Source organism: Lagopus muta, chromosome 18 (assembly GCF_023343835.1).
Source record: "Lagopus muta isolate bLagMut1 chromosome 18, bLagMut1 primary, whole genome shotgun sequence".
Taxonomy (NCBI): Eukaryota; Metazoa; Chordata; class Aves; order Galliformes; family Phasianidae; genus Lagopus; species Lagopus muta.
This window is the reverse complement of record NC_064450.1, coordinates 9,674,962-9,699,519: the sequence shown is the minus strand read 5'-3', so window position 1 is coordinate 9,699,519 and position 24,558 is coordinate 9,674,962. Positions and strand designations below refer to the sequence as shown.

The 24,558-nt window shown below is 41.8% G+C and overlaps 1 protein-coding gene across 2 annotated transcripts in view; it reads right to left on the bottom strand.

Annotated features, from left to right (window-relative positions):
* Positions 1-24,304, bottom strand: part of CA10 (carbonic anhydrase 10) — a 154,428-nt gene extending 130,124 nt beyond the window's left edge. The window contains exons 1-2 of one of the 2 annotated variants that reach the window (XM_048965473.1): positions 24,049-24,304; positions 22,919-23,405 (exon numbers count right to left, since the gene is read on the bottom strand). In XM_048965473.1, coding sequence (XP_048821430.1) covers positions 22,919-22,979 — 61 coding nt within the window. In that variant the 5' untranslated portion in view covers positions 22,980-23,405; positions 24,049-24,304. The remainder of the gene's footprint in view (positions 1-22,918; positions 23,406-24,048) is intronic. The other variant, XM_048965474.1, reaches the window with a different exon arrangement.
* Between the last annotated feature and the right edge of the window lie 254 nt (positions 24,305-24,558).

The window sequence follows — 24,558 nt, the reverse complement described above, 5'->3', positions numbered from 1 at the left end:
CAGTGCTATGCTTTTTTTTCTCTCTCTCTCAGGTTAAGGTGAAAGATATTTTGTGCTGGTTGTGATGCCTTTCCCTGCCTCATTTTACTGTTTTAGAATTTCAATTGCTTTCTAATTTATTCTTTTTTTTTTTTTAAGGCAGAAATCCCATGTAGGGAAAAAAAAACCACCAAACCACCTATTGTTCGTAGCTTACTCTCCTTGTCTTTGAGAGATGAAACTTTGGACAAAGATGAAAGAAAAAGAAAAGAAACACCAAGGCTAAGAATTTTTTTTAAATATTTTCAGTGTAAAGAAATTGTGTAGAGAAATATGCAACTGCAACGATTTCATAAGGGATTTCCTAGCTTTTCTTTTTGTCTGTGTGGTCCTGTTTCTCCCAAGTCAGAACCCACAGAAGTTTCAGACAGTCTTTTATATTTCCCTGTAGCAAGAGGAAATAATTTTATTCAGTAAGGGCAAAACCAATTCAGGATCAGAAATGGGAGGTGGACATTTAAATGTGTATATTTCTGTTCTTACTGGCCTTGCTCATCTAAAACAGATACCTGGCAGTTTCAAGTGCCCTTTGAAAACCAAACAGGATTGCATGTTACCCAGCTTTCTCCCACATTTTAGTAATGTTTATTCTGAATATTCCTAAAGGTCTTTTTCTCTGCTAACCCCTGCGATTGCTCTTATGCTGTAATTTATCTTTTGCTGAGACTCTGACTGGAAAAAAAAACCACTAAAACCAAAACAGAAGAACAAAACAACAAGGAGCTGTGAAAGCCCTGCCTCCTTCACACTCTATGGGGCAATCTGCAGATGGGATCATTCCAGTAACTTTGCCATAAACACCAGCTGCCTTCCACCTACTGTGCAAAATACTGAGTATGACAGTAGTACAGAAAATCCTGTCCATCCATAGTACTCATTGCCCACGTAACTTCATTTATAAATGCGCTGAGCAGTTATCCATCTATTGATATGTATAGATATTCTCCACATTCCTGTCTGAACACAACCACGATGCAGTGGCACAAAGCGACACGCTGCACTAGCAGTGAGCGCAAGAGCCCCAGAACAGCAGCTTTCAAATTACTACAGATAGAGAGAAAAGTCCTGAAATTCGGGCTGAGAGAAGCTTTCCTTCTTTCAGTTAATTTCCTTATCATTTTAAATTTTTATCTGAGTGTGCTTCAAAGAACAATTGAGGATAAGTGACAAATTCTTCTCTGCAGCTGCCTGCAGAAATCACTACAAACCCTGCACACACGGACATCCATACCTGGTTACACACAAATAAATGCCTGCTGAGCGTTTTCCACATTTGCTGAACGCTGTGGATGGCAACAGGGAACAGTGGGATATGCAGGACTACAGACTTAGTCCGTTAATATGGCATCTAACAGAAATCATGCCCTCATGTCCTGTGCCTGCTTCCTTCCCTCCACTCCAGTCTTTGTTTTATGTGTGCAGAAAGGGTTCCCGGTACAGATGGAAAAGCCATGGCCAACCAGGGTGCCCACTTCACAGCAGCCACACTCTTGAAAGGAAGTTATCAACCATAGTCTGCTGAGCACAGATCTGCTGACATTTCCTTTGCTAGGATTTGCCTGAATTCGCACATGACATATATATATCCAAGTAGATACAGACAGCTCCATCTATCAGCAGCACTGGGATAACTTGGCAATGGCTGTGGGATTCGATCTGAGATTGGTTTTATGTCTGGGCAGTGAAGAGCACAAACTGTGAAGGTCTGAGTGGAAATGCATGCAGAAATCAGTGCCAGCGGGAGCAGTCAGGCTGCAGGAACTAAGCTACTTCCAGCCCTTTCATCTTCCCACTAGAGCACACCAAACATCTCAGCTCCTCTATTTCAAGTGGACTTAGAGTTTATAAAATCCTGGCTGTTAGGCAAACTGTTCATAAAAATAAGAGAACATTTGGAATATTGAAATAAATCTAACACAAACTTTGTCTTGTGGAAAAATAAATTTAAGACATTTTGACATTATTCTCAGGCATCAAAGCTGTCACAGTAGCACCCAGGAGAAACTGAGTGAAGAGTGCACATGTAAGTGCTTCCCTTCACACAAATGCCTGTCTGGCTGTTGGCGAAGCTCTGCACTCTCCACCAGGGAAATCCAGTGAGGGCTGATGAATAATGCACACAAATCAAAGTCCGTTACATCTGGCTGGGTGACCAAACAGTTATGCAACAAACAACATTACTGACTCTGTGAAATGGATTTTGAGCCCTGTTAGGCAGATGCTAGAGTCAAAATTAGATGACAAAACTGGATTCAGAGAAAGGGTCTTACAGCAGAGTCCTTTCCAGCAATCAACTTCATATCAGTCCAGGTTCACTGCAACTGGTGTGCCAGCTTTTCACTCAGCTACACAGGCAACTGAGCTGAAGTATCAGAAGATGCTAACTTGTTTCACATTTAGTCAGATTGGTCCCTCCCCTTCTGTACATTCTTGGAGTTGATCCAGCCATATACCTAAAAGGAATCATGTGTTTTCTTAAATCCTATGCAGCATCTGTTGGTTTTTTTCCCCAACACAACTTTGTGCAGCAATCTGTTGATAAAACTGTTCTTATTTATTTTTCATACTATTTGCAGCACCAAAGAGTTGCAGAGATCATATGCTAGAAGCAGCACAAATCACAGAGGACCATCTGTGTTCACGAGCTTAAAAGACCCCGTTATTTAGCTGGAGAGCAAACAGCTTAACCACAGCTGCACCTGCCTTAAACTGTTCTATGGCCCTTCAGACCTTAGGACAAACCTTACTGTACGTATCACCATTCTGTAGCGTTCAACCACGTCCTGCCTTCACCTCCTGGTTCTGAAATTGATGTGTGTGTGGTCTTCTTACTGATGCATGAGTATATGTAAGGAGCTTGAGTCTGTAACTCATATTAATGCAAGCATTTATGTAACTTCAAGGGTTGTTGTTTCTTGAACTAGTGAGGATTAACATGATTTAAGAAGACTGACACAGTATCTGCACAAACAGTATTTTGATCAAAGGTGCTTTTGTAGCAGCTTATTCTAGGCCCATTCTAAAAGATTTAAACTGAGAGGAATTATTCTACCTCAAATATGTTCTGAATACAGTTCCAGAATACACACAAGTTTTTTGAGATGCATCCATGTCCCAGTCTTTATTTCTGAGTGTGGATTTCTTTAATTCTGATCTCCCCGGCTGCAATCCCAGGCAGAAATGAAGAGCAGTGCACTGAGCTCACAGTGCTGCATAGCTCAGCTGCTCGCTTCTGCAGCTGTGCCATAGGGGGCTTTGCCCAATGCTGCTAGGTTTACTTTTCAAACACTCACTGCTTTTCATTATTTTCTGCCATCAGCAGCCTGAACGTGTGGGAGATGTCAGGACAGTAAACAAAACAACAACCTCTGATATTAAGGAAGTAAGTGAGGTCTGTTTACTCCACAAAACCAGAAGGCTGCTCAAAGAATATAATCTATTTGGGGATAATGCTTTCTTAAAATAAGCTTTTCTTGAAAGACAGTCCAAGAACTGTCAATATTTACCCAGTGGTTGTAGGGCAGTACTTATTCTGCCGGTCTTTGTAGGAATAACAGCACTTGTTTGTGAGTTGATAGGAGATCTACGCTCTTCCCTCTCCCCTTCTCCAGAAACAGCTCACAGCAGAACAAACTTTCTCCTCTGAGTGGAAATTAATTAAAAGAATTGCTTTTTTTTTTTTTTTTTTTTTTTTTGTAAATTTGCTATAAGCAAAATGACTCAATGACTCTTCGGCATGACTGGCATTTTGCAAACAGTGCTGCACAGAGATGTCATTATTTTCTTTCTTTTAATTCTTTTTCTTAGCTGTTCTACAAAGAATAGAGAAAAAAATAACAACCGAAACCAATGAAACATGTAAGGCTTGGTGAACCATCAAACTCCACTACTGAGAACAAATAAAAACCCAAACAATTAGGCATTCCACTTTGGAAATTAAGTCAATTATCTAGAAGTGATCACTAATATATCTTTAAAGGATTTTCAATATGCAATTATAGACTTGTCACATATCAGAGGCTAAGTGCACTTTAAAATGTTAGGCCATTACTGTTGTGCTGCTGTTCAGCACAGCGGTAATCCACAGACACCACTGCTGCAACCTGAATAAATGTCAAGGTGGTCCAGAAGCCCAGCAAATGTCCGTTGTCTGAAAAGGCACAATTCTGAAATCACATCACCTGCAATCTCAAGTACCAATATTTCCCTTCTTTCCTGTGACCGACTTTTCAGTCACTCCAGGTTTTAAAGAAAAAGACAAAGAAATGCTAGATATTGACTTCTTAAGGAAAATGTTAAATCGTGATCTCCAAACACCTGCTAAAACAACACCACTTTCCTCCCATCTGTGTTTAGTCACATCTGGAATTTAGTGTGGCACAAAGTGCACAGGTGCTAGGGTGAGATAGAGTTGGCACTACAAAATGAGGAGAGAGACATGCACTGGTCTGTTTTCTTAGGACAATTTGCCACCATCTGCAGACATTCTGTATTAAAGCTCCTTTTTCAACCTTCAACCTGCCCTACTCTTCTCCTTGGCGCTGTTTCCCAAAGAAGTCAAAGTTTTATCTGACAACCCAGTGGCTTTGTTAACTCAGCTGACTTCAGTCTAGATAATCCTGTACAGTACTAACCAGGTTAGCATCCCAGCTATCAACACAACCCCAATCTCAAATCAACTTAAAATGCTAACACAGACATTTCTGTTTGGTTTATCTATCATATAATAACATGACAAAAATAAGATGAATTTTAGTGTATGCTCCTTCTCTTCAAGCAGATAACAGAAATATGTCTGGCCTTTAGGAAGGAAAAAATGTCCAAACTTCAGTCTAAGGCAAAGTGGAAAATAGGATTCCTACAGTTACAAAGCTATAATAGCTCTGGGCATTTCTTCCTTCTATATAGATAACAAAAGCTGTCTTCTTAGGGGCCTGATCCCCTTTCTCTTCCAATGAAGTCTGGTCAAATCGTAGAGTGATTTCAAAAGAGCAAGATCCGAACCCAAGCATGCACCTAGCAATTATGTAAGAACCTAGCAGTTCTTGGGTTAGGAAAGCCAGTAGAAGTTTGCAGGAGAAGTGGGGGATGGAACATTTGGAATTATACATCTGTCTGAGGGGAGGGGTCTCATTTATATTTTCCTGCCTATATGATCCTATCTTTCTCAACCTAACACTTGGGTCTGAGATAGAGAGCAAGGGCTGCTGCTTCAGCTCTCTGTGCAGAAGAAAATCTCAAAGGCTCATTATCTGAAACCAACCAGGCAGTGCTGTGAAAGGCCACTTCAATCACAGTCTTGCTAGCATTTCAAGGTACAAGTATCATGTTTTCTCTTTTTTTCAGCACACAATTCAAACTCCCAAAAGAAAGATAATCCCAACTTTTCATTAGCCAATTTGTGGTCCCACTGTATGATTTTTACTGTGTTTAGACTTGATTCACTCAATTCAAACAAAAAATTTCTCCCATTGATCTTTTTAACTGTATCTGTTCAGCTCTTCTGCAAATGGGGCCTCAGGGGAATGAGGAAACATATAATCAGTGGCCACCCTTGAAAAGTTGGATTAAAGTGAGTTGCCAAGCAACTCAAATTCCGGCAGAGACAGGGATAAAATTCTACTCTCTAGAGAAGTCTATGTGACTGTCTTCTCTTCCTGCAGTTCTCTTTAATTCACTGTGTCCCACAACCTCTGCAATAAACCGAACAAATGCTAAATAGTGTCTTTTCCCACATAACCCTTGCACATAACCTTACTTCAGTTATTTCATGATTTCTGAGTGTTAAGATAATTTCAGATTGTGAGAATAACAATTCTTCACTTGTCTCTCCCTGCTCTTATTTTTTAAGAAAATTCAAAAGGAAAAATCTATCCTGGCATCCCTCTTGTACCTACCAAAGTGATTACAAGGCCAATTCTTTCCTGTCCTTCCCATACCAAACTGGTTCAGACCTAATTTTCTCCTCTTTTTCTCTCCTTGCCTCCTCCATCCCACAGCACCTCATTCAGGCACGGTCTCCTCCGCACCAACTGTTTTCTCATCTTCCCACCCTAGCACCAAGTACAGCTGCCTTCACCCAGCCAGCCAGTCCCAGTTAGAGCAAATACCCAAATCCAGCCCAAAGCACTTCGTCTGATGAAGGTGCAGGATTTGTAATTTAGTTGAAGCCTATCAAGGCAATTTGTTTCTCTCAGATGCTGACTTTATTTTTATCATGCTCACATAAGAATTCATATGCATGTCTGTGACGTGTTATATATCTGTGTACAATTTGCATAGCAATTGCCACCATAATAAATGTGCATGTGCTTTATATGAAAGTAAGAACAACAGCAGATCAAATAATGTGGGAAGCAATCAGTAGATGAGATATGAATCCTTCCTTTAAGAGTAGCTTACTGGGGGTCTGTGGGAGTGGGAGAGGGGATATGCATAGCGAAGTGAGCATCTGAACCAGCAGTCACAGTGTGAACAAGAAGTTTAATACTAAAAGGAAAGGGATCAGGGATCCAGGGATCACAGCTGTTGGAGCACAGTTTGCTGAGCCACTGCTTTTTAGCAAAGGTCCTAAATGTAGAAGACAGTGAACTAGTGGTTAAACTCTGAAGTTCTAACACCCATGGACTTTTCTTGCTCCAGATCTTTCACATCCCTTTTTCTCTTGCAAAGTGTTCTCAGAGCTGCTCCATCTCCCACCAGCCCATACCCTGCATGTATTTGAAAGAAGCATTAGAATCATGTTGATCTGCAGCTAGCAGCAAAAGCTTTGAAAAAAAGAATTCAAGAATAAGCAGACAAGAGAGACCCTTCATCTAAAACTTTCCAGCCCTTAAAGCAAGAGGTCTGGGAGTCTCCTGAGACAGATTCCATTGTATTAACTTGGGAATAACTGAGAGTAACAATAACACCTTCTTATCTTCCTTGGTACTTGAAGAGGAACGTAAGAATGCCAGCTCTCATGTCTGGGAGGAGATAGCTTACAGTTAGAGCAAGTCAGATGTATACTTAGTGAGATCAGTGGAGCTGTGCTGACTTACTGTGCACCTCGGTTAGGTCGGAGTAGCACTGAAAAGCTCCAATTAGGAGGAGAGCTCCATCCTGCCAGGCACTAAATAAATACCTGCAGTCATGCATGCCCTATCCCAAGGAGACAAGCTAGGCTGCCTTCTAATGCTTCTAATTGGGCTTTCCTTGAAACAGATCCCAAGTCTGCAACATTTGCAGAATGTAGCTGTTTGTTTACTCCACTGGACAGGAACATGAGAATTTCTTTAGTCTACCCCTTGTGAAATGCAGGCCTTGCCAATATACCAAAGGATTGAACTCAAAGTCTAATGATAAAGTATAAACTGTACCTTCATTCTCCAGACTCCAGGTATTTGGCTGGCTCATCAGTGTCTGCTCACCATAAACAAAAATTAGCTCAGCCCTGTAAGCTCAATAAATTGGACATTTATAGTTCAGGCACAGTTAACTGCCTATAGGAATTTCCTAGCTTAATCCTGCTCTTTTAGGTGAAGTTTTGAATTTCCTCTCCTTTCAGAGAGCAAAGAGGGAGAGAAGAGAAAAAAAGAAAAGAAAGTGGACATCCATATGCCTTCTTTTTAATCCTGCATCTGAAGGCAATTGACGTTTCCCTTGTGGTCCACTGATAGCTATCCTGATCTTGAGTCAGCCCTTTCTGATACGGCCATTCGTTGTGCTTTTTGTTTATGGTTGTTCACATGTTGTATTAAATAGCTAGCATAAGTGTTTTCAACAATACAAGGAGGTTAAGCTATCAATATGAGATCCATACTGTCATTTATATCCTAACTAATCAACTCTGTCAGAGGAATCATAAGACTCATCACAGATATCTTCAAAAACACTGTTTCGAGCTTGACAAAACACAAGTCCAAATGATGTGTAAATTCTAACTTGTAAATAACAAGTAGAACATTCTCTTGGGGGCAGTGGGAACTAAAACTTGCCCTTCTTCAGGAAGAGCTGTGTTAGGTAAGGCACGAGGGAAAGGAGGCCACATAAAACACTTGTAATGTTTCAGCATCACCAGAGTGTAACCTGGGAAAGCATTTACTGGAGAGCTTCCAATTCTGCCAGCTCTTTCTTACATACTGGATTCTATTCCACAGCTGAAGACCTTCAAAATAAAACCATGCACTGGAAAAGCAGATTGACTTTTTGGCAGCAAGTCAGTGTGCAAATACTAATGAAATAATCTTCGTAAGTAGTCAGATGACTCAAAGGTCAACAGTGCATATGAAGAACTTCAGAGCATTTAAGTTATTATCTGTTTTGTCTTTCAGGATCCTGACAGCTTCTGTATTCTTAGTTAAGGGTTTAAAAAAAAAACAAAGAGCCAAGATTCAATGACTAACACAGTCAAGCTCTTCGTATTCCTACCCCTGATTCTTCAGAAGGTTAGGTGGACTTCTAGCCTGCATTCCGAAAGCACACTGGATAAATGTAAACTCTATTTACCATGTTCACTTTACCCCCTTTCCAAGTAAACAACAGAAATGTATACAAAGTAGGTTCATTTCATCCCAGGAGGGCCTACACTGCTTTTTGTATCCCATTAATGGAACTGGTTTATTTAAAATCACTTTTTATTTAAGCTTTGCTTATAGAAAATGAAATAACCTTAGCCAGTAGAAAATCAGAAATAAACATGCAAAACTGTAGGAGAAAGAAATGAATTTCCACTTTTCGCTGCCCATTTCGACCAGCTCAAACACAGAAGAGTTGAAATGGTTCTTTCTGTACAAATGCTATCATTTCCACTTAAGGTACTACTCACTTTTTAGTTTCCTTATCCTTAACACAGATCAACTAGAAAAGAAAATCCTAACCTTGGAATCAGTAACAGCTTAACCCTTCTGACCCAACACTTACTAAAGAAAGGAAAAACAAGAGAAACAAGATGGGAGCACTTCATTTCTGGCCATATTGATGTGTTTACAATTGCTGGGCAGATCACATCAGTTACAAATCAGAGTAACAAAGAAGGTGAAATGATAATTCTCATTTGCTAGTTGGGTTTCTGCATCTCTCACCAAAAACATGAAACACTCAGAAGATAAATTCCAAAGCAGCACAATGCCCTCCTGCCTCATGCATCAAGGCGCTGTCTCTTCAGACACTGGAAATCAGAAGGGCTAAAAGTAACAGCTGTATTTCTAACCTATTTTCAGAGGGTCATTACTGCAGACAAAACAAAAAGAAGAGCTAAGCATTACAGGGAAAGTGATCTTAAGGCAAAGCACAAGTACCTCATATGACACGTGTTATCAGAGGTGGGAAATATCTAGGAATATCTGGAAACATCTAGGTTTAATGTCCAGCATTATGAACCTAATCTATCTAAAAGGGAGTAGTTGTGGACTATAAAACTACAGAAGAGCAAATATGGCAAGCATGAAAGAAACACAAAGACCTCAAGCAATCTGTGAGAAAGTAGAACATATCTAGGCTGAGCTAAAATAGAAATACTCAAACAAGGTATTTGTAACTCTACTGCTATAGCACTTAAAACATACTAAATCTGAAATCTGCTCATGAATAGCACAGTAAGTTTCATGCTTCTAAGCACTTACTGCAGTAACATGGTCTGTTTCCCAACATTTTTGCAGTCCTTGGAGAGGTGTAGATGCAGATTTAATGAGCAATGCATGCCATCTGTTAATATTGCCTTTAAGAGCAACTGTGAAAAAAACAGCAACACCAGGAGTGCAAGGGATGGCAGAAGCTTTAAAAAAAAAAGGACTATTGGTAATAGGGCCCTCCTTGTATGACTGCTGTAAAAACAAATCCCCCCCAAATGAGCAAACTACATGTTTATGTGGCAACTGTAATATTTAAGGCAGTCTTAAACTTGGATTAGAAGCACAGAATAAACGTTTGGGTTAACAGAGCTAGTAGGCGCATTACTTCAGATCAAAAGACAAACCCCCTCACTAATGCATCCCAGGACCTGATCCCCAAGCACACATGCTTTGGGTTAGCTCCATTTTCTTACAAAGTAGAAAAGATCTTTTGAGTTGCACTGATTTACATAAGTACAGGATCTGGCTGCTTGTTATTTTACACTCAAGCCAAGAGGGTAAAAACTGCTCTAATTCTAATAAATTAGTATTTCTCACTTGCTCAGCAGGATTATAAAGAACTACTTTGGATGCTAGTAGACTCTGGTCTCTAAAGTGTCTAAACAGAAAAAACTGGGTCTGACAGAGAAAAACATTTTCAGCTATTACATAGGGCTGAATTCCATGAAGCCATTCAGTACACCAACACAAACACAGGGAGTCTACTTGGTGTCACTTCACTCAACGAATGCCACAATTTGTGCAGTGTGAGCACAGTCGGGTAGAAAGTGCTCCCAGTGGCTAGCCAAAGTGCTAGCTAAAGATCAGGGTAGTTTTCCACCCTACTGTGAGGCTGTAATTTAGACCACAACATGTGGTTGAAGCTTCAAATCCCGCCTACAAAGCTGCAAACTTTATTCAACTCCCTTATGTTGGAAGCTCAGTTAGAGCCTAGTCCTCCCAGATCAATCTTCTATAGAGCCTCGCAAGAGGCCTGGCCTTATGTTTATGCAGTATCAGGTACTTCTGTCACATGTAAGGTCACTATTTACACTTTCACAATAACTATCTTCATTGATCTACAGCCCTCAGTAAGTGAAACTGTGGTTTTTGTTTACATGATGAACTCTGATTTCCCAGAGGATGAGGACTGTACTTCCTAATGACTGGCGATGACTTCTTAGGGGATCTCATCTCTTTCATACAGTCACATATTTAAGTCTTATGTTAATGCTTTTGTCTTCAGATAATATTGAGAAATTGCCAAAAATCCATTTAAGTGCTTTGAGTTTACTTCCACAGTCCCAGTTTTATCTGAACACGTTATTAGGTCTGGAGGAAAAGAAGCAATTGGAGGTCCATAATTTGCACGATGAGCTATCTTGGCCTAGTTTATCCTGCGTAGCTTTGCAACAAGAGCAGATGTAAAAGCTCCTTGCAGTCCTTAATCAAGACATGCTACTACTGTGACACCAGAAGGCAAAAAACACCACGGTTCAGAAACAGAGATGGCTGCATGAAATACAGAGCTCAGAATTCGCAGGAATTCTCTCACAGAGTTGGAAGTTAATTATAAAGTTAAAGCCACATTACCTTGCTTTATGTCAGTATAAACATGCAGAATGCACTCATAATAAGTTAATAATCATAAAATTTTATTATATACTGACCCTTTAAATCAGAATTGCATTCTTTATCGATGATTTTAATGGCTTATTAATTTATACTCCCTTTTTCCAGGCGAATGAATGCAACTACAGTTAAAATGCAAAACCTTACTTTCCTACAACTTTTCCACATCTCCTGCAGTGAACACAAAAGCAAAAAAATTTCTGCCTGTTTTCACCACATAATGACAGGAATCAAAACTGCATTCAAAGCAAGATATAATTTAAGCATGCTTCCTGTTAAAGAGTTAATTATACTGTGGTTTAAACAAACATCAAAACCTAGTTGTTTAAAGCTTGACTGTTTTCATTATTTATTCAGCCAAAACCAGTTTCTTTTTTGTACATGATGTAGATGTATCTGCACCCATCTGCATGCACCAGGTACTCAACTCTTTCCATCAAAGGAAATAATCATTTTTAAATGAACCCATTTTGCACTCTTCTGTAACAAAACCAAACACATTTTTGTAATTACACTTTTAGAACGGAGTATTTCACAAAACTACACATGAAAGCCAAAACAATTCCAACTTGCAACCTTAAGCACAGGCATGGTAAATAGAGCCCAAAAGACATAAATGAGGGGCTCCATCACTCTGCTTTTCTAATATCAGACCATCCACTCAGCTTAGAGTCCCCAGAATTCTCCCAGCCATAATCAGCCTGATTTCTTCCACATGCTGTTCTCTTTCCCCCACCTCCAGTCTCCTCCATTCTTGACTGATGACTACCTGTTAAAATGCGTATTTTTTGTACACTGACTTTTATCTGGGATAAACTTCCTACACCTGCATAGAAATTAAGTAGTGAAAAGAAGATCAGCCATGTTAGATCTCTGGGAATAGCCTCGAGCCCTGGTAATCCAAACACTGCACTATTTTAGAAAATATAATTTCCCAGAAGCTTTAACAGCAGTTTTGCATTTGGCCACATCTTCCACCGTCAGTGAAGCCTACCTGGGACCACCACCACTGCTCATGGCAAAAAGACTGAGGGGAGACAGGGGAGGTTTTGATCGTTAGGAATGGTGGCCAACACTTATAAGAAAGAAACAAACACAAGGTTTAGTTTTCTGTTCTTATTTGAGCTTCTACTAACTCGAACTCATGTCTAAACATAGTAAAACTTAGTTCATCCATCTTCATTTAAATTGAAATAAACTTTTATTACACTATAGAACAACATAAATAAAAATATATAAAGTTCAATTCAGGAAGAGCTCAGATCAGTGTCTCAAGGAGTCATGAATAATAGGATACTGCTAAAACCAAACATCACAAGGGATAGTTAAAAACATTACAAACCATATCTCTCAGTTACTTAACAATCTATAGGTTCAGTCAATTTAAAAGATCTAGGAACAGAGGTTTAGTGGATTAGTAACAACAGACCATTAATCTCTGCAGCCTCAATTTTAATCCAGCAATGACCAAAGTGATTGAAAATCATTCTGACCACATGACCAGCAAAGCTGCTAAGCGCAGTTCTGTCACATACCTGAATCCCAGCAGCAGAGGTCACAGTGTGCTTTCAGTGGGACTTTATTCCAAGAGACCTCTGCTTAATACTTGATTAAACTCAAAACCAACATTTTTTGGCGGAGTAATTCTGCAGCATACTATCTCTGTGAACTAGGAGCTGATCTGTAGGTTTTACTTTACTCTTTATTTCAGTCTGCATTAGCAAAGCTTGTTTTATTTTTTCCCCCTGAGCAAACATCCAAAACACGTTTGTGTTTGTTTCTACGTAAGTTTTTAAATAAATGTGTAGGAACTGATGGCTGTCATTCCAAGCAAATGCCAGGAGATTATTTCCGTACAGTTTATATAATATGACTGAAAGTTACATCCAAAACTTCGAGGTTTTTTGTTTTTTTTTAATGCACTGGTCCTATGCTGTGCGCTCTGGTTTTCTATCTAACAATGCTCTATTTTCAAGATTTTAAGTTCTGGAGTGTTCTGAAATATTCAAAGAGTAGGATCAATTTTTAGAGATGTGATGATATTACGTGATCAAGGCACATCTTCATCTGTTGGTGCTCAAGAGCAGTTTCTAGGATATCAGTAAAGCAGACACTGAAAGGGAGACCTTTCAGAGAGGATTTACATTCAACCGTTCTGCATTCTGAAATCTGAGTCACGGGTTCTTTTTCAGGAGCATTAGAAGGAAGGAAGACGATGACTGTCTTGTCAGATATGTTCTTTTATTACTGTGAAGTAAGGAATTATTTAAAAGCATGAAGACACAGAAGGTCCCACTTGCAAAGAGTAAGGAACTTAAAATGTGAGAGTTATGTGTTTGTGCAGCACCAAGTAGAGCCAAAGCAGGATAATGGCTGAAGAAGAAAAGGTTCCATGTCCTTTGGTAGACACAGCCAAAATACATAAAGCTGATGTAAATGTGGAGCTTTGTCTAGCTATTTTCATAAATAGTACTATAGTAAAATAGTACAATAAATTTTCTTGCCACAGTAGAAATCTAATCTTAACACCATATATGAATGCTGACCTCATTTAAAACATGAGCAACTTTTCAAGTGATACATACTGGCCCTGCTCCCACCTTCCCTCAGCTGTACAGAGGCCAAGTTTGGCTCATTTTGTCCACAGACAGCATGATAGACAGAACCACAAGTATTTTTATATACTCCCCACAAGAAGTTTCCTCTATCTGTTTGACTAAACCCTGCTTATGCAATCTAGACTGTGCCAGCTGCTTGCACAACACTGGCAGGAGGTTTCCCCAGGCACCACTGTTGGCACCACCTGGATTTTTTGGGTCTCTCCTCATCCCACAGCACAGCTGTGCCGCCATCCCTGCAGCGCTCACGCAGGAAGCCTCATAGCCCAGGCCTTCACATGGCACATCCTCTTTGTATCTGTACTTGAGGTCTGATCTAAATAAAATCAAAATCTGCACTGGAAGAAGAAGTGGAGCAGAAAGTCACATAAGAAAATCGTGGTGAATTGTCACCCATCTCTAGTTATTTCTGTGTTTTTGATTTTGTTTGCTGCAGTCCAGGGGAAATCTGTTTACTGTGGTGAAAAATGGCATCTGTTTCATTCAGGGCATCCGTGCAGCAAGAATTAACTAACTAAATCCAAATAATTTTAATTCTGATTGTACACTTTCTCTTGCTATGTTATTCATACCATAGAAGTCCATATCTTCCCTTTACCACACAAAGAATGAATACGATCAAAACTATTTTCTTATTGCATATATGACTTAATCGGGGATTATGAAAATTTCTGCTCATCCGAACCAGGTATTTCCAAAGATGTTGTATTATTCATGCATAATACCACTCCTTGTCCTTGCTTTGGCAAAGTTCTCGAGTACGTCCTTAATCAAAATTATTTTACACAATCACACATTAAGACACAGATACAGCAAAACTCTTCAGTTTATCTTTTACGTTTTGCATTTTGCTGGATCTGTGTATTAATGTTTAGCAATAAAATCTAAAAAGAATGACTGCTTTTAGTTCACAGGAATGAAAACATACCTATGCTACCTAATAAAAGTAAATAGTATTATTTATTACTCTATTTTGCATCCTTTTCCACAGTGTGCTAAATACCTGTGACTCTAGAGCCAAGGCACAATTACAGACTGGCAAAGACGAATTGTTAACAACTTGGAGAGAGAGCCAAGGGGTTTACTGAAGATAGAAATTATGCATCTGCAGGTAACTTTAAATCCCACTTGCAATTACTAACTGTCACACTGTACCCCCAGGATCAGCTGGGCAAATGAGAGGAGATTGTGGAGTCCTTGTAGATTGCTTTGCTTTCCAGCAGGCAAAAACTTACCATAACAATAAGACAATACTTATAAATAGGAATACTAACAAAAAAGAAAAAAAGAAAAAAAAAAAAAGGGAAGCGAGGTGAATGCCCACATCCATTTGCACAGCATATCCAGTTACTGCAGCAGTTTGTGGGTCTGCTGAGCTCCCCAGCCCCATGGGAAAAGCAGGGCAAGGGCCTTGGCTGCCCTCAGCCTCCTGCAGATGGGAATGTGAGGCAGCAGGTAGGGGCTGCCTGTCCATTACTCCTAGTCACAACGACGACTTAGAGGAATTGTACCTCATCATAACTTCACTGCCATGTCTGTGAAGAGCAGAAATACCGTGTAATGCCCATGCAGAGAGAGGAGGAGGGATTGGGACCCCCAACCCCGTGCTGTGGCTCCTCACCCCAGCTGAGGACACATCGAGCTGAAGCAAACTGCCCAGGGCGGAGGGTCTGGAGGTAAAGGAGCGGAGCTGGCACCAAGCTCACTGCTCTGCTGGATGGAAAGTTCTAGAAATTCAAAAATGTCATTCTATGTTTCTCAGGGCCAAACTTGCAAGATTTTCACCATTTGGCTGCAGCTGTCCCAGTCAGAGGTCAACTGCACATATCTCAGCAGAACTCTTCAGAAAGATGTTTCCAGAAGGTGTTTGCAAGGGCTGGAGTGCCACGGGGCAGTCATCTTGCTGAGGGACAAAGAGCTGCAGGCTGGCCACCTTCCTACCAGCCCCAGGCATGTCTGAGGAGAGGAGACGTGAGAGGAGACAAGTCCACACCAAGCTTCTTCGGCCTGTCAGTGAAAGGAAGTGAGGTAAGGAGGCTAAGGGCAGGCGGGATGCTGAGGCACCCAACATGGCTGACCTGCAGCCACTCTGCTGTGTGGGCTCAGCTCTCACGTGTGACCCAAGGCAGGGGACGGGGCTGTGACTTGTCTGAAGCTTGTCGTGCCTGCTCCCTAATTGCTGTGAGGTGACTGCCAGTCTGTGACCAGAAACAAGGCTTAAGAGTCATCCTGGAGCTGCAAGGTGCGAGTGAGTGTGAACAGGAACTGTTGTTAAATGTTTATATTGCTGTTAGGTGATCTGTCACACAACATTTTACCTCATTTTCTCCGTTGTGTTATTGTGGTCAACATCTCTTACTGCCTGCAGACTGTTACAAGGCTTGTCACTGAAAGACAACATTGTTTTTTCCTTTTTGACTGAAATGCAGTTCAATCTCTTCCCATTCACTTTTTTCATTCTTGGAAAAATCCGTGCTCTACAATCCCATTCAGAGAAATCTGCTGTTCATACACTTCCGAGCAGCAGGGTTAGGACCAACGCTGGCTCAAACACTGTTCTTTTTTTTCTGTAACTGCAGCTTCCCCTATGGGAAACAGCATGCCCCTCTGTGAATGGTAGGAGTGTCCACCCACGTGTGAACAAATAGCACTTTCTCCATAGAATTTCATTTTCTGGGGATAGTGTATTAAAGTAAAATTATCCTTTTCATCCAGCATGCACCAATCTTCACTACCTTTCCCCTAAAGAGAAACCAATAATCATTTTATTTTCTCTGCCATAGTGGCAAATGCAAATTAATGCTCCTTCTAGCAGCCCAAGGATGCCACCCAGCCAAATGAAACGTCGCTGTGGCAGCAGCAATCCTTCCTGACCAACTGCCAGGAGAACAGCTATCAGGCACTTTGCTGGAAAGCATCACTTCAAATGATACCACCTCTCAGTCACGTGTGCCAAAAGGCCTTTCGCTATTACTCATTATCTTTTTCTTTCAGCATTAATAAGGAAAATTCTGTAGGTGTCCTACTGAGCTAGTCTTTCTACCCATGGCAGAACAGAAAAACTCCATTCTGAGGAGTATTCTTGAAGCAGAACAGTGCATTATAGTAGCTAACAGTAGGAAAGAACTTAATTTGGAAACAACCCACAAAACTGACAAGATGATTTTGCAAAAAACCACATTTTCCCTCTAAATCTATCTACTCAAATATTACTTTCAAAAGCTAGAGATGTCAACACATTTAGAAAGGAAAAAATGATAATGCTGCTTAGCTTCCTCCTCCCTGCATGCTTAAAAGCCAGTGCCCAACTCTGTCTGTTCCATACTTAAAAGCCAGATGACAAACAGGATATTCTGAGCAAGTTAAGCTCTTGATACAGGAAGTAAGAAAGAATGTCTAAATTAATAGATAACATTACGGATAATATCTATCTTTATTTAGGTATCTTGTTTAGAAGTATTCTATAATTATTTTCTCTGAGTTTCACCTGCTATGATATTTTTTCTGGCAATAATATTACAAAAGATGACACTGTGGGGTATTTATTTTACTACAGAAATACAGACACACCAATCTAAACCAGAAATATTTTAGTATGGAAAAATACCAAACAATGAAAGCATTTATTTTGTTTAATTCTGACCATTGCTTTGGATACTCTCAATGTGTGGGAAGTGATCATTTATAATTTTTCAACAAGAATAAAAGAAAAAAGGAAAAAGGTTAGGGATGCAGCCTTGCACAGAGCTGTGCGTGGCACCTGCTCTCAAAAGGAGCATGGAGTCCCACCATCAAAAGCTTCCCTTACTGTCAAGCTTCAAGTTTTTGCAATTTCTAAGGCCTACATCTGATTAACACTAAAGCCATTTATAATATTCTCAGAGTTCTAAGGTCTTTTAAAGTGGGTGTGAATATATGTTCCCTTATGCCTTCTTACCTCAACTGTCAGCTGCTAAGCAGTTGGTTAATATGGAAAATGTCTTCCATGTTGACAAATATCTTCACACTGCCTGTGAGACACCCAGTGCTCACCTGTGTCACCAGAAAGGCTTCTGGACTACAGAAAATATAGATATGAAACATTTCACTCATCCCTCTTATGCCAATAACAACTTCCTATTGTATCTTCGAGACAGAACAGTGGAAGAGCCTGGACAGTTTTTTGACTGTCAGTGAGGAACACAACAAGGCCAAAAGGCCACTTTGAAAACTGGGTGTCTTTATTGTTGAGATCTGTAAAACAATAGCACTGATTGCTGGTTTCTTCTCTTCAGTTTACTGGATGGAAAACAGCTCAGCATAATATGTGCAAAACTATTCATAAATGTTCCCTTCGACTACCTTTACATAAACTAAAAATATGTGTGTTGTTTTTACACTCTAGTGCCTATCTGGTCACGCTCTAGCTGTAAAACTAACAACGAAAATAGAAGGATGAAAAATACAGGACACACACACAAAAGAAAAGCTGACACTTATATGGGACTACGAGGCTATTTCCATAGAATTTTAAAGCAGAAACATCTTCACACCTTTTGAAAAGGCGGCAACATCTCTGAAGTGAGAAAGCATTCACATGATAAGAAATGGAGAGGCTTTGGATATAACATATGGCCTCCATCCTGTGTTTGAATGTGAGCAGGAGGATTGAGTCCACGTGGATTTTCAGTAATATCAACAAACGCCATGCAGGCATGAAGGTTTGCCCACACACATGAAGCTGTGGGAATAGGATAAAGCAGAAAGGAATACTATAGTGGATTTGATGCCAGAAGATCTTAGCCACCAGATGTACCAGGCTGCATATTCTACCTGCCTATGTGCCTAGTGATTTCTTCCCTCTCACATATCTGTGCTATGAATAATTCCTTCCCCTAGGATACTACTTTTCTTACTTAACAAACGTGCCAGAAAAAGCTATTTCTGAAATAATTATTCTCAAATAATCAACACAGTTTCAACATTTTTGTTCAAACATTACGAGCTATTCAGTGTTAGCTACTAATGTACATGAGAGCCTTGGTATTCTTCTCTTCTACAGAACCACTTGTGCTAGCTTGAATTACCTCAGATTGTGTAACAGTAAGAAAAGAAGAGTTATCAGACCTTATGCATCATCATTCAATTACTAATTCAAGCCCTGGCATAATTTAGAGTTCCTATAGGACATCTCTGTGCTATGCTAGGTAATAAGAGCTCAGAGACTACAGAAGCAGCAAGACAGAAAATGAAATGCACTGTGCTCCAAGGACCCCCATAGACCTCAATGCCAGGAGACACTTGATACACAGGAGATACCTCTGACACTTAGCAGGTTTTTGATACCATCATAACTGTCCATGATACGTGATTTATGACCCACATGACTTCTGCCAAATAGGCCAAAGCAATTACATCATAGAAGGGATGTCCCTTCCTGACTTCATGATGATAGCAAAAGATGAAAATGCTTTCAAATAATGAGAGCTGTGAGACTTGCACAGATTCCATCCATTTTAGTTCCTGCAAACCAAAACAGTAAGAGGTAATGTACCAATTCATAGGAAGCCACAAGAATGTTGAACATACAGGTTCTGTAAACCATTTTGTTGATGGATTAACAGAAAATGTACATAGATATCTTTTTAATCAATGCCTACTATGGTATCTTTCCCTTATTTAAATGAAATATTCTGCAGGAGTTTCAAAACAGTATCCTGTTTTTTATCCTGAAATTGATTTTTAATATTTAGAATCACAAAAAAAAAAAAAAAAAAAAAAAAAAAGCACTGGTTTATACAGTTGACAATGCAAGTAAATTATGGCAGCCATTATGGGATCAAAAGCATCTGACCTACAGCTGAGAACACTGATGGTAATTAATCTTAGGTGATGTTCTCATCAGGAAAGGAAAAAAATTGGTTGTCATACTATCAACCATAGTCCTTTCTCTATACAAACAGCACAGCCTCTGTGCCATCATGATCTGCATCTCCAAAGGAAGCAGAGGGGTCTTATTTCAGCTTTCTGTTTGGAGGACATCTTCATTTTGACTACCCTGTGTTCTTCTGGTGTTCTACCATAACTCAAAACCTTGAAGTCCATAATACAAATCAAGACTAGTTTTCTTCATTCATTACACCTCAAAGGAATAAATATGCATCATGTCTTACAGGAAAGAGAGGCCTTTCATTTCTTTCTAAAAGATACAAATTGTTTTCTTGGTCCTTCAGTCTATTCTTATTTCTCATTTCCCTCTGCAAGAATTCTCCTTTCAAACAATTTCAAGTTTGCAAAAGCCTTAATTCAGTATGCCAAGAGATCTTAAAATGTTGTTTGCAAAGTTTGCAGACAAATAATTTCCCAAGCATAAGGGCCAGTAATTAAAATATACATATATTCCTAAATCTCAGTACCATTTCTTCTAAACCAAGCTATTTAATACACGTAAAGTAACTGACCAATAACAAATGTTAGATCATATTTTGAAAATGTATAAGCCTCCTTTAAATAGATTATTTTCCATATAGTAAGCATTAAGGTCCTACCAAAACTAAGTCTTAAAAAATAATGGGAGAGATACCAAAAAACCAATTGTATATCTTCATTATTTAATTAAGAAACAGCAGTAGTGCTACATTCAGCACACTTTATATTTAAATTCATCAAATAAGTAGCAAAAGATTTTGTGACATAAGTTGAACCTATCTTTCAAAGAGAAGTTTACTAATAATGATAAATGACTTATCAGCTAACTTAACAGCCAGTTCTGTCTGACGATTAACGCCATCCCTCTGAATGGCAGCCCTTAAATGGCCCTAATCCAGACATTCACTGAAATTAGTGGAAGGCCGGTGCAGCCTGACGTGCACACTGAATTCAGCCTGTGCTGATGTTCAGGAAAGATCCACGCACAGAACAGTCCTGTCTCTGCACCGCTGTGACAACCTTCCTTGCCTCACATTCTGCTCGTTTGTAGCACTGTGCCTGAACTGCAGGGCTTTTCACAGCAACGTGTTGAATGAATGGCCAGAGCTGATGTGCCACACAGACACAGCTCCTGGAATCCAGCGTTAAATGGAGGCAAGCCTTAAGAGAGCCTGTTACACCTTCCCTCCCTTGGGCTGTTATCCAGACACCCCAGCTACACAGTATGCTACAAAACAGCGTGAAAAGGATGGCAGAGAAAAGATACATAGCATTAGTGTCAGCGAGGTATCTACAAATCTTAATCCTTTCCACCAAGGTGACAAATCCTGAGGATTCCCGAAAAAAATACAGATCCTTAGGAAGAAGGAAAATAAAAAACCAAAGGCTAAATGCCTCTATGTTCATACTCTACATGCTTCAAAGGCTAAGACAATTATTTGAAACTGCAGCTCTGCCCATGCAGCAAAAGCATTCCATCATTCATTTATTTCATATATTCCTTCACAATAAAATTAAAAGAAAAAAAAATAATTAAAAAAAATGAAAAGGAAAACAGGAATTGGAATCCTCTGTAATGAGAGAGAGAGAGAGAGAGAGGGAAGAGACCCCCTGCAGGACTGACCTCGCTGTCAGTCTCAGGAGCCTGGATTCTCATTTGGGAAAGCGAGAAAAGGAGGGAGGAAGATTAGGAAATGCTGGCAGCTAACTGCATGGCATAAGGACCTGCAGAGAATGGGACAGCTTTGTCCTGTCTCAAGGTATTACTGTTAGGATGGCCAAGAAAGTGATAACCTTCGTTTTTCCATTCTCACCGTGGTACTTAAGGAAGTGCCTAATTTGAAGAGAACTGGACAGGTGGCATATCATGCTGAGCTAAATAGATCAGCGTGAGATTTAAATGACAAGAGGCAGCAGGTTTTGCTGTTCTAAAGAGAGAGAGAATTATTCTGATGACACCAGTGGCACCAGTAGAAGGTCAGCTTGGGGTGCTGCCGGTGTCACCTGAGTGCCTGGTAGCAGATGGTGCCAATCTGGAGGGATAAAAGAAAGACTGACGTGCCACACAGGCAGACAGCAACAGAATTTGCTTAGGAATAAAAGAAGTTTTAGGTCAGATGCAGGCAGTATTAATAAGTCAGCACCAGTGTCACCAGTCCAAGGGCTGCAAGGCTGGGTCAGTCAGAAAACGCTGCAGGAAGCGCAGTGAGGGCAGGCACTGCCAGGGCGAGTGCTGCAGGATCTGCTGGCTGTGGGCCGGCCGAGCCGTTCTCTGCACGACCCCAAGGGAGCTTTGGAGATCCCTCTCCATCACCACAGCTGTGTCAGGCTCTGCCGTGCCCACTGGGATGCCCTTCTCTCCCCCTGCAGAGCACTGGCTGGTGGAGCTCACGTTCTCGTTCCCGGACTTACGCAACACCCAGAGGGCAGGAGCAGCCTGCAGGGAAGCGGAACGGCAGGAGACACGGGCGGCCTGGATCCCCATAGGGCTCGCTGAAGTGTCCCGAACTAGAAGACTGGCCACCTCCCCGCTACTACCTCCTACAACATAATTATTCCAGCATGACTGACATGACAAATTAACAAGGCAGCCAGGGCTTTTGCAGCAGAAGGAAGTGTTTTCCCCAAGAATAAATTGTTCCAATCCTTTACGCTAGACACCCGGCCGTGCCTATTCATTAATTGGACAAGCTCTAGTGACAACTGAAATTACCTGATTTCTGTATACTAGAGGAGAGAGAGATCTTTTCATGCTTAAAAATGAGGAGTCTAAAGCTGGAATCCTAGCCACCGAGTTTAAGAACTTCAAGAGCTATGAAATTCTGAGATTACTGCAGTGTTGGGATTAATTATCACAACCAGAATACATTAGGAATTTGAAGCACCTGCTTAATCACTGCACTGTGGTTATTTATTGCAACCAGTGTATCGTAATTACAGGTACTGGATATAAGGGGGGAACTGATGGCTGATGGTTTCTGTCACGATCCACTCACAATATGTTGTTCACGCATTATTCAACTACAGCTTAGATCTGCATTTATCCATCTCTTGCCCCTCGCTTAGGGAAACCCCGGCAGCCCTGCCAGGTATTTCTCACCCACACCCGCCCTTTCTGTGCTGGTTGCGTACCTGAAATGCAGACAATGAAATTCGCTTGCAGAAGAAAAAGCACCTCCCAAACAATTTCCATCCTCTGATTCTCATGCCAAGTGCATCCCTCGGCGAAAAAAAATAACAAAGATCAATATCGCAGTTTGAACGATCCCAGCAATTTTCCTTCTGGACTTGCAGACTGTATTCCCCAGATGTGCTGACAACACATGTCCGAGCTCTCTCTGTGTACGGCTCAAGCAAGATCCCTTCCCTTCCTTCGCCCTCCAAAAAACACCACGAAGCCAACCGCCAGGACGGGGCTCTTCCTCCACGAGCGAGAAAAAAATCCGCCGGATTTCCCAACAAGACATAGACCACAAACCCCAACCGATCCGGTCCGGAGCGTCTCTATTCCAGGGCGGCCGGGTGCGAGTTAACCCCAAACTCTGCACGTCTCAGCGGGGCAGCGCCAACATGCCTGGGGCAGGGAGGCGACGGAGGAAGGGGGTTTCCTCTCCTGCTGCTACAAAACGAGCGGAAAGAGATTAATACCCGCTGCAACGCCTTCGCCCCCCATCCCGACGCTACCGCACCTCCGCGGCGCGGAGCTGAGCGCGACGCAGCCGGCTCTCCAGCCGGGCGTTCTGCAATCCCCGGAGCCCAGGCTGCTTTCCGCCCGGTGACTGCAGGGGTCGTTCTTGCCCCGCGCAAAGCGCTGCCCGGCCCCGGCCGCGCTGCCCCCGCCGCTGCCGCCCACCGGGGCCGCTCCGACCTCGGCCGTGCAGCTCGGCGGCCCCGGGAGGGGCTGCGGTCGGGGCCGGGGGGGCACCGGCACTCGTCCCCTCCCCCTCAAATCCAAATCCCAACCTGCAGAAGTGGAGGCTGCGGGCAGCCGGGGTTTGTGCGCATCGCCGGCCGGCTTCGCTAAGGATGCCGATATTTTAAAACTTATTTAAAGAAGGAGGAAAAGAAAAACAAACCCAAACTTCTCCCGGATTTGGCGGTAGGAAGGGGAACGTGAGCGTACGAGCAAGACTTAGCGAAGTACTTGTGCTGCAATGCACAGCTAATTGCATTCCCCGATCCACAGTAGTTCTGCGGAGATACCTTTCCCCCTCCCCGTCCCCAGACAAGTACTGCCGATTTTGGGGCAATCTCTTACTTACCCCCAAATCCTCCCGCTTTTTACTGTTTTTCAGCTCATCAGATTTGTCACTCTCGCCTGCAGTCCCAAAAACAAACCGAGGTCAAGCTCCGAGCCGCGCGCTGCAGCCACCTACCACCACCTTTAGCTGCAAGGAGGTACCATCGCTCGTCGGCTTCCCCCCCTCCTCCCCGAATCCCCGCTAGTTCGCCATTTCCCCGAGCGGCGCAGCGTGCTGCGGGATGCCGCGGGCCGGGCACGGCGGGGCTCGGCGCGGCGGCGCGCACGGGCGCGGGCTGAGCGCTCCGCTCCGCTCGGAGGCGGTGCCTGGGCGGGCGGCGGCGGGGCCGCATCGCAGCGCGGCAGGGGGGTCTGCGGCGGGGAGCGGGCAGGGCCGAGCGGGGGAGGCGAGGAGGAGCGGCAGCCTTCCCTCTCTCGCGCGGCCGTCCGGCTTTTCGGGCACGTTCCAAAAGCGGCCGCTCACTTTGTTTAAAACGTGCGTCCAAATTTTAATTTTCTTTTTTTTTTTTCC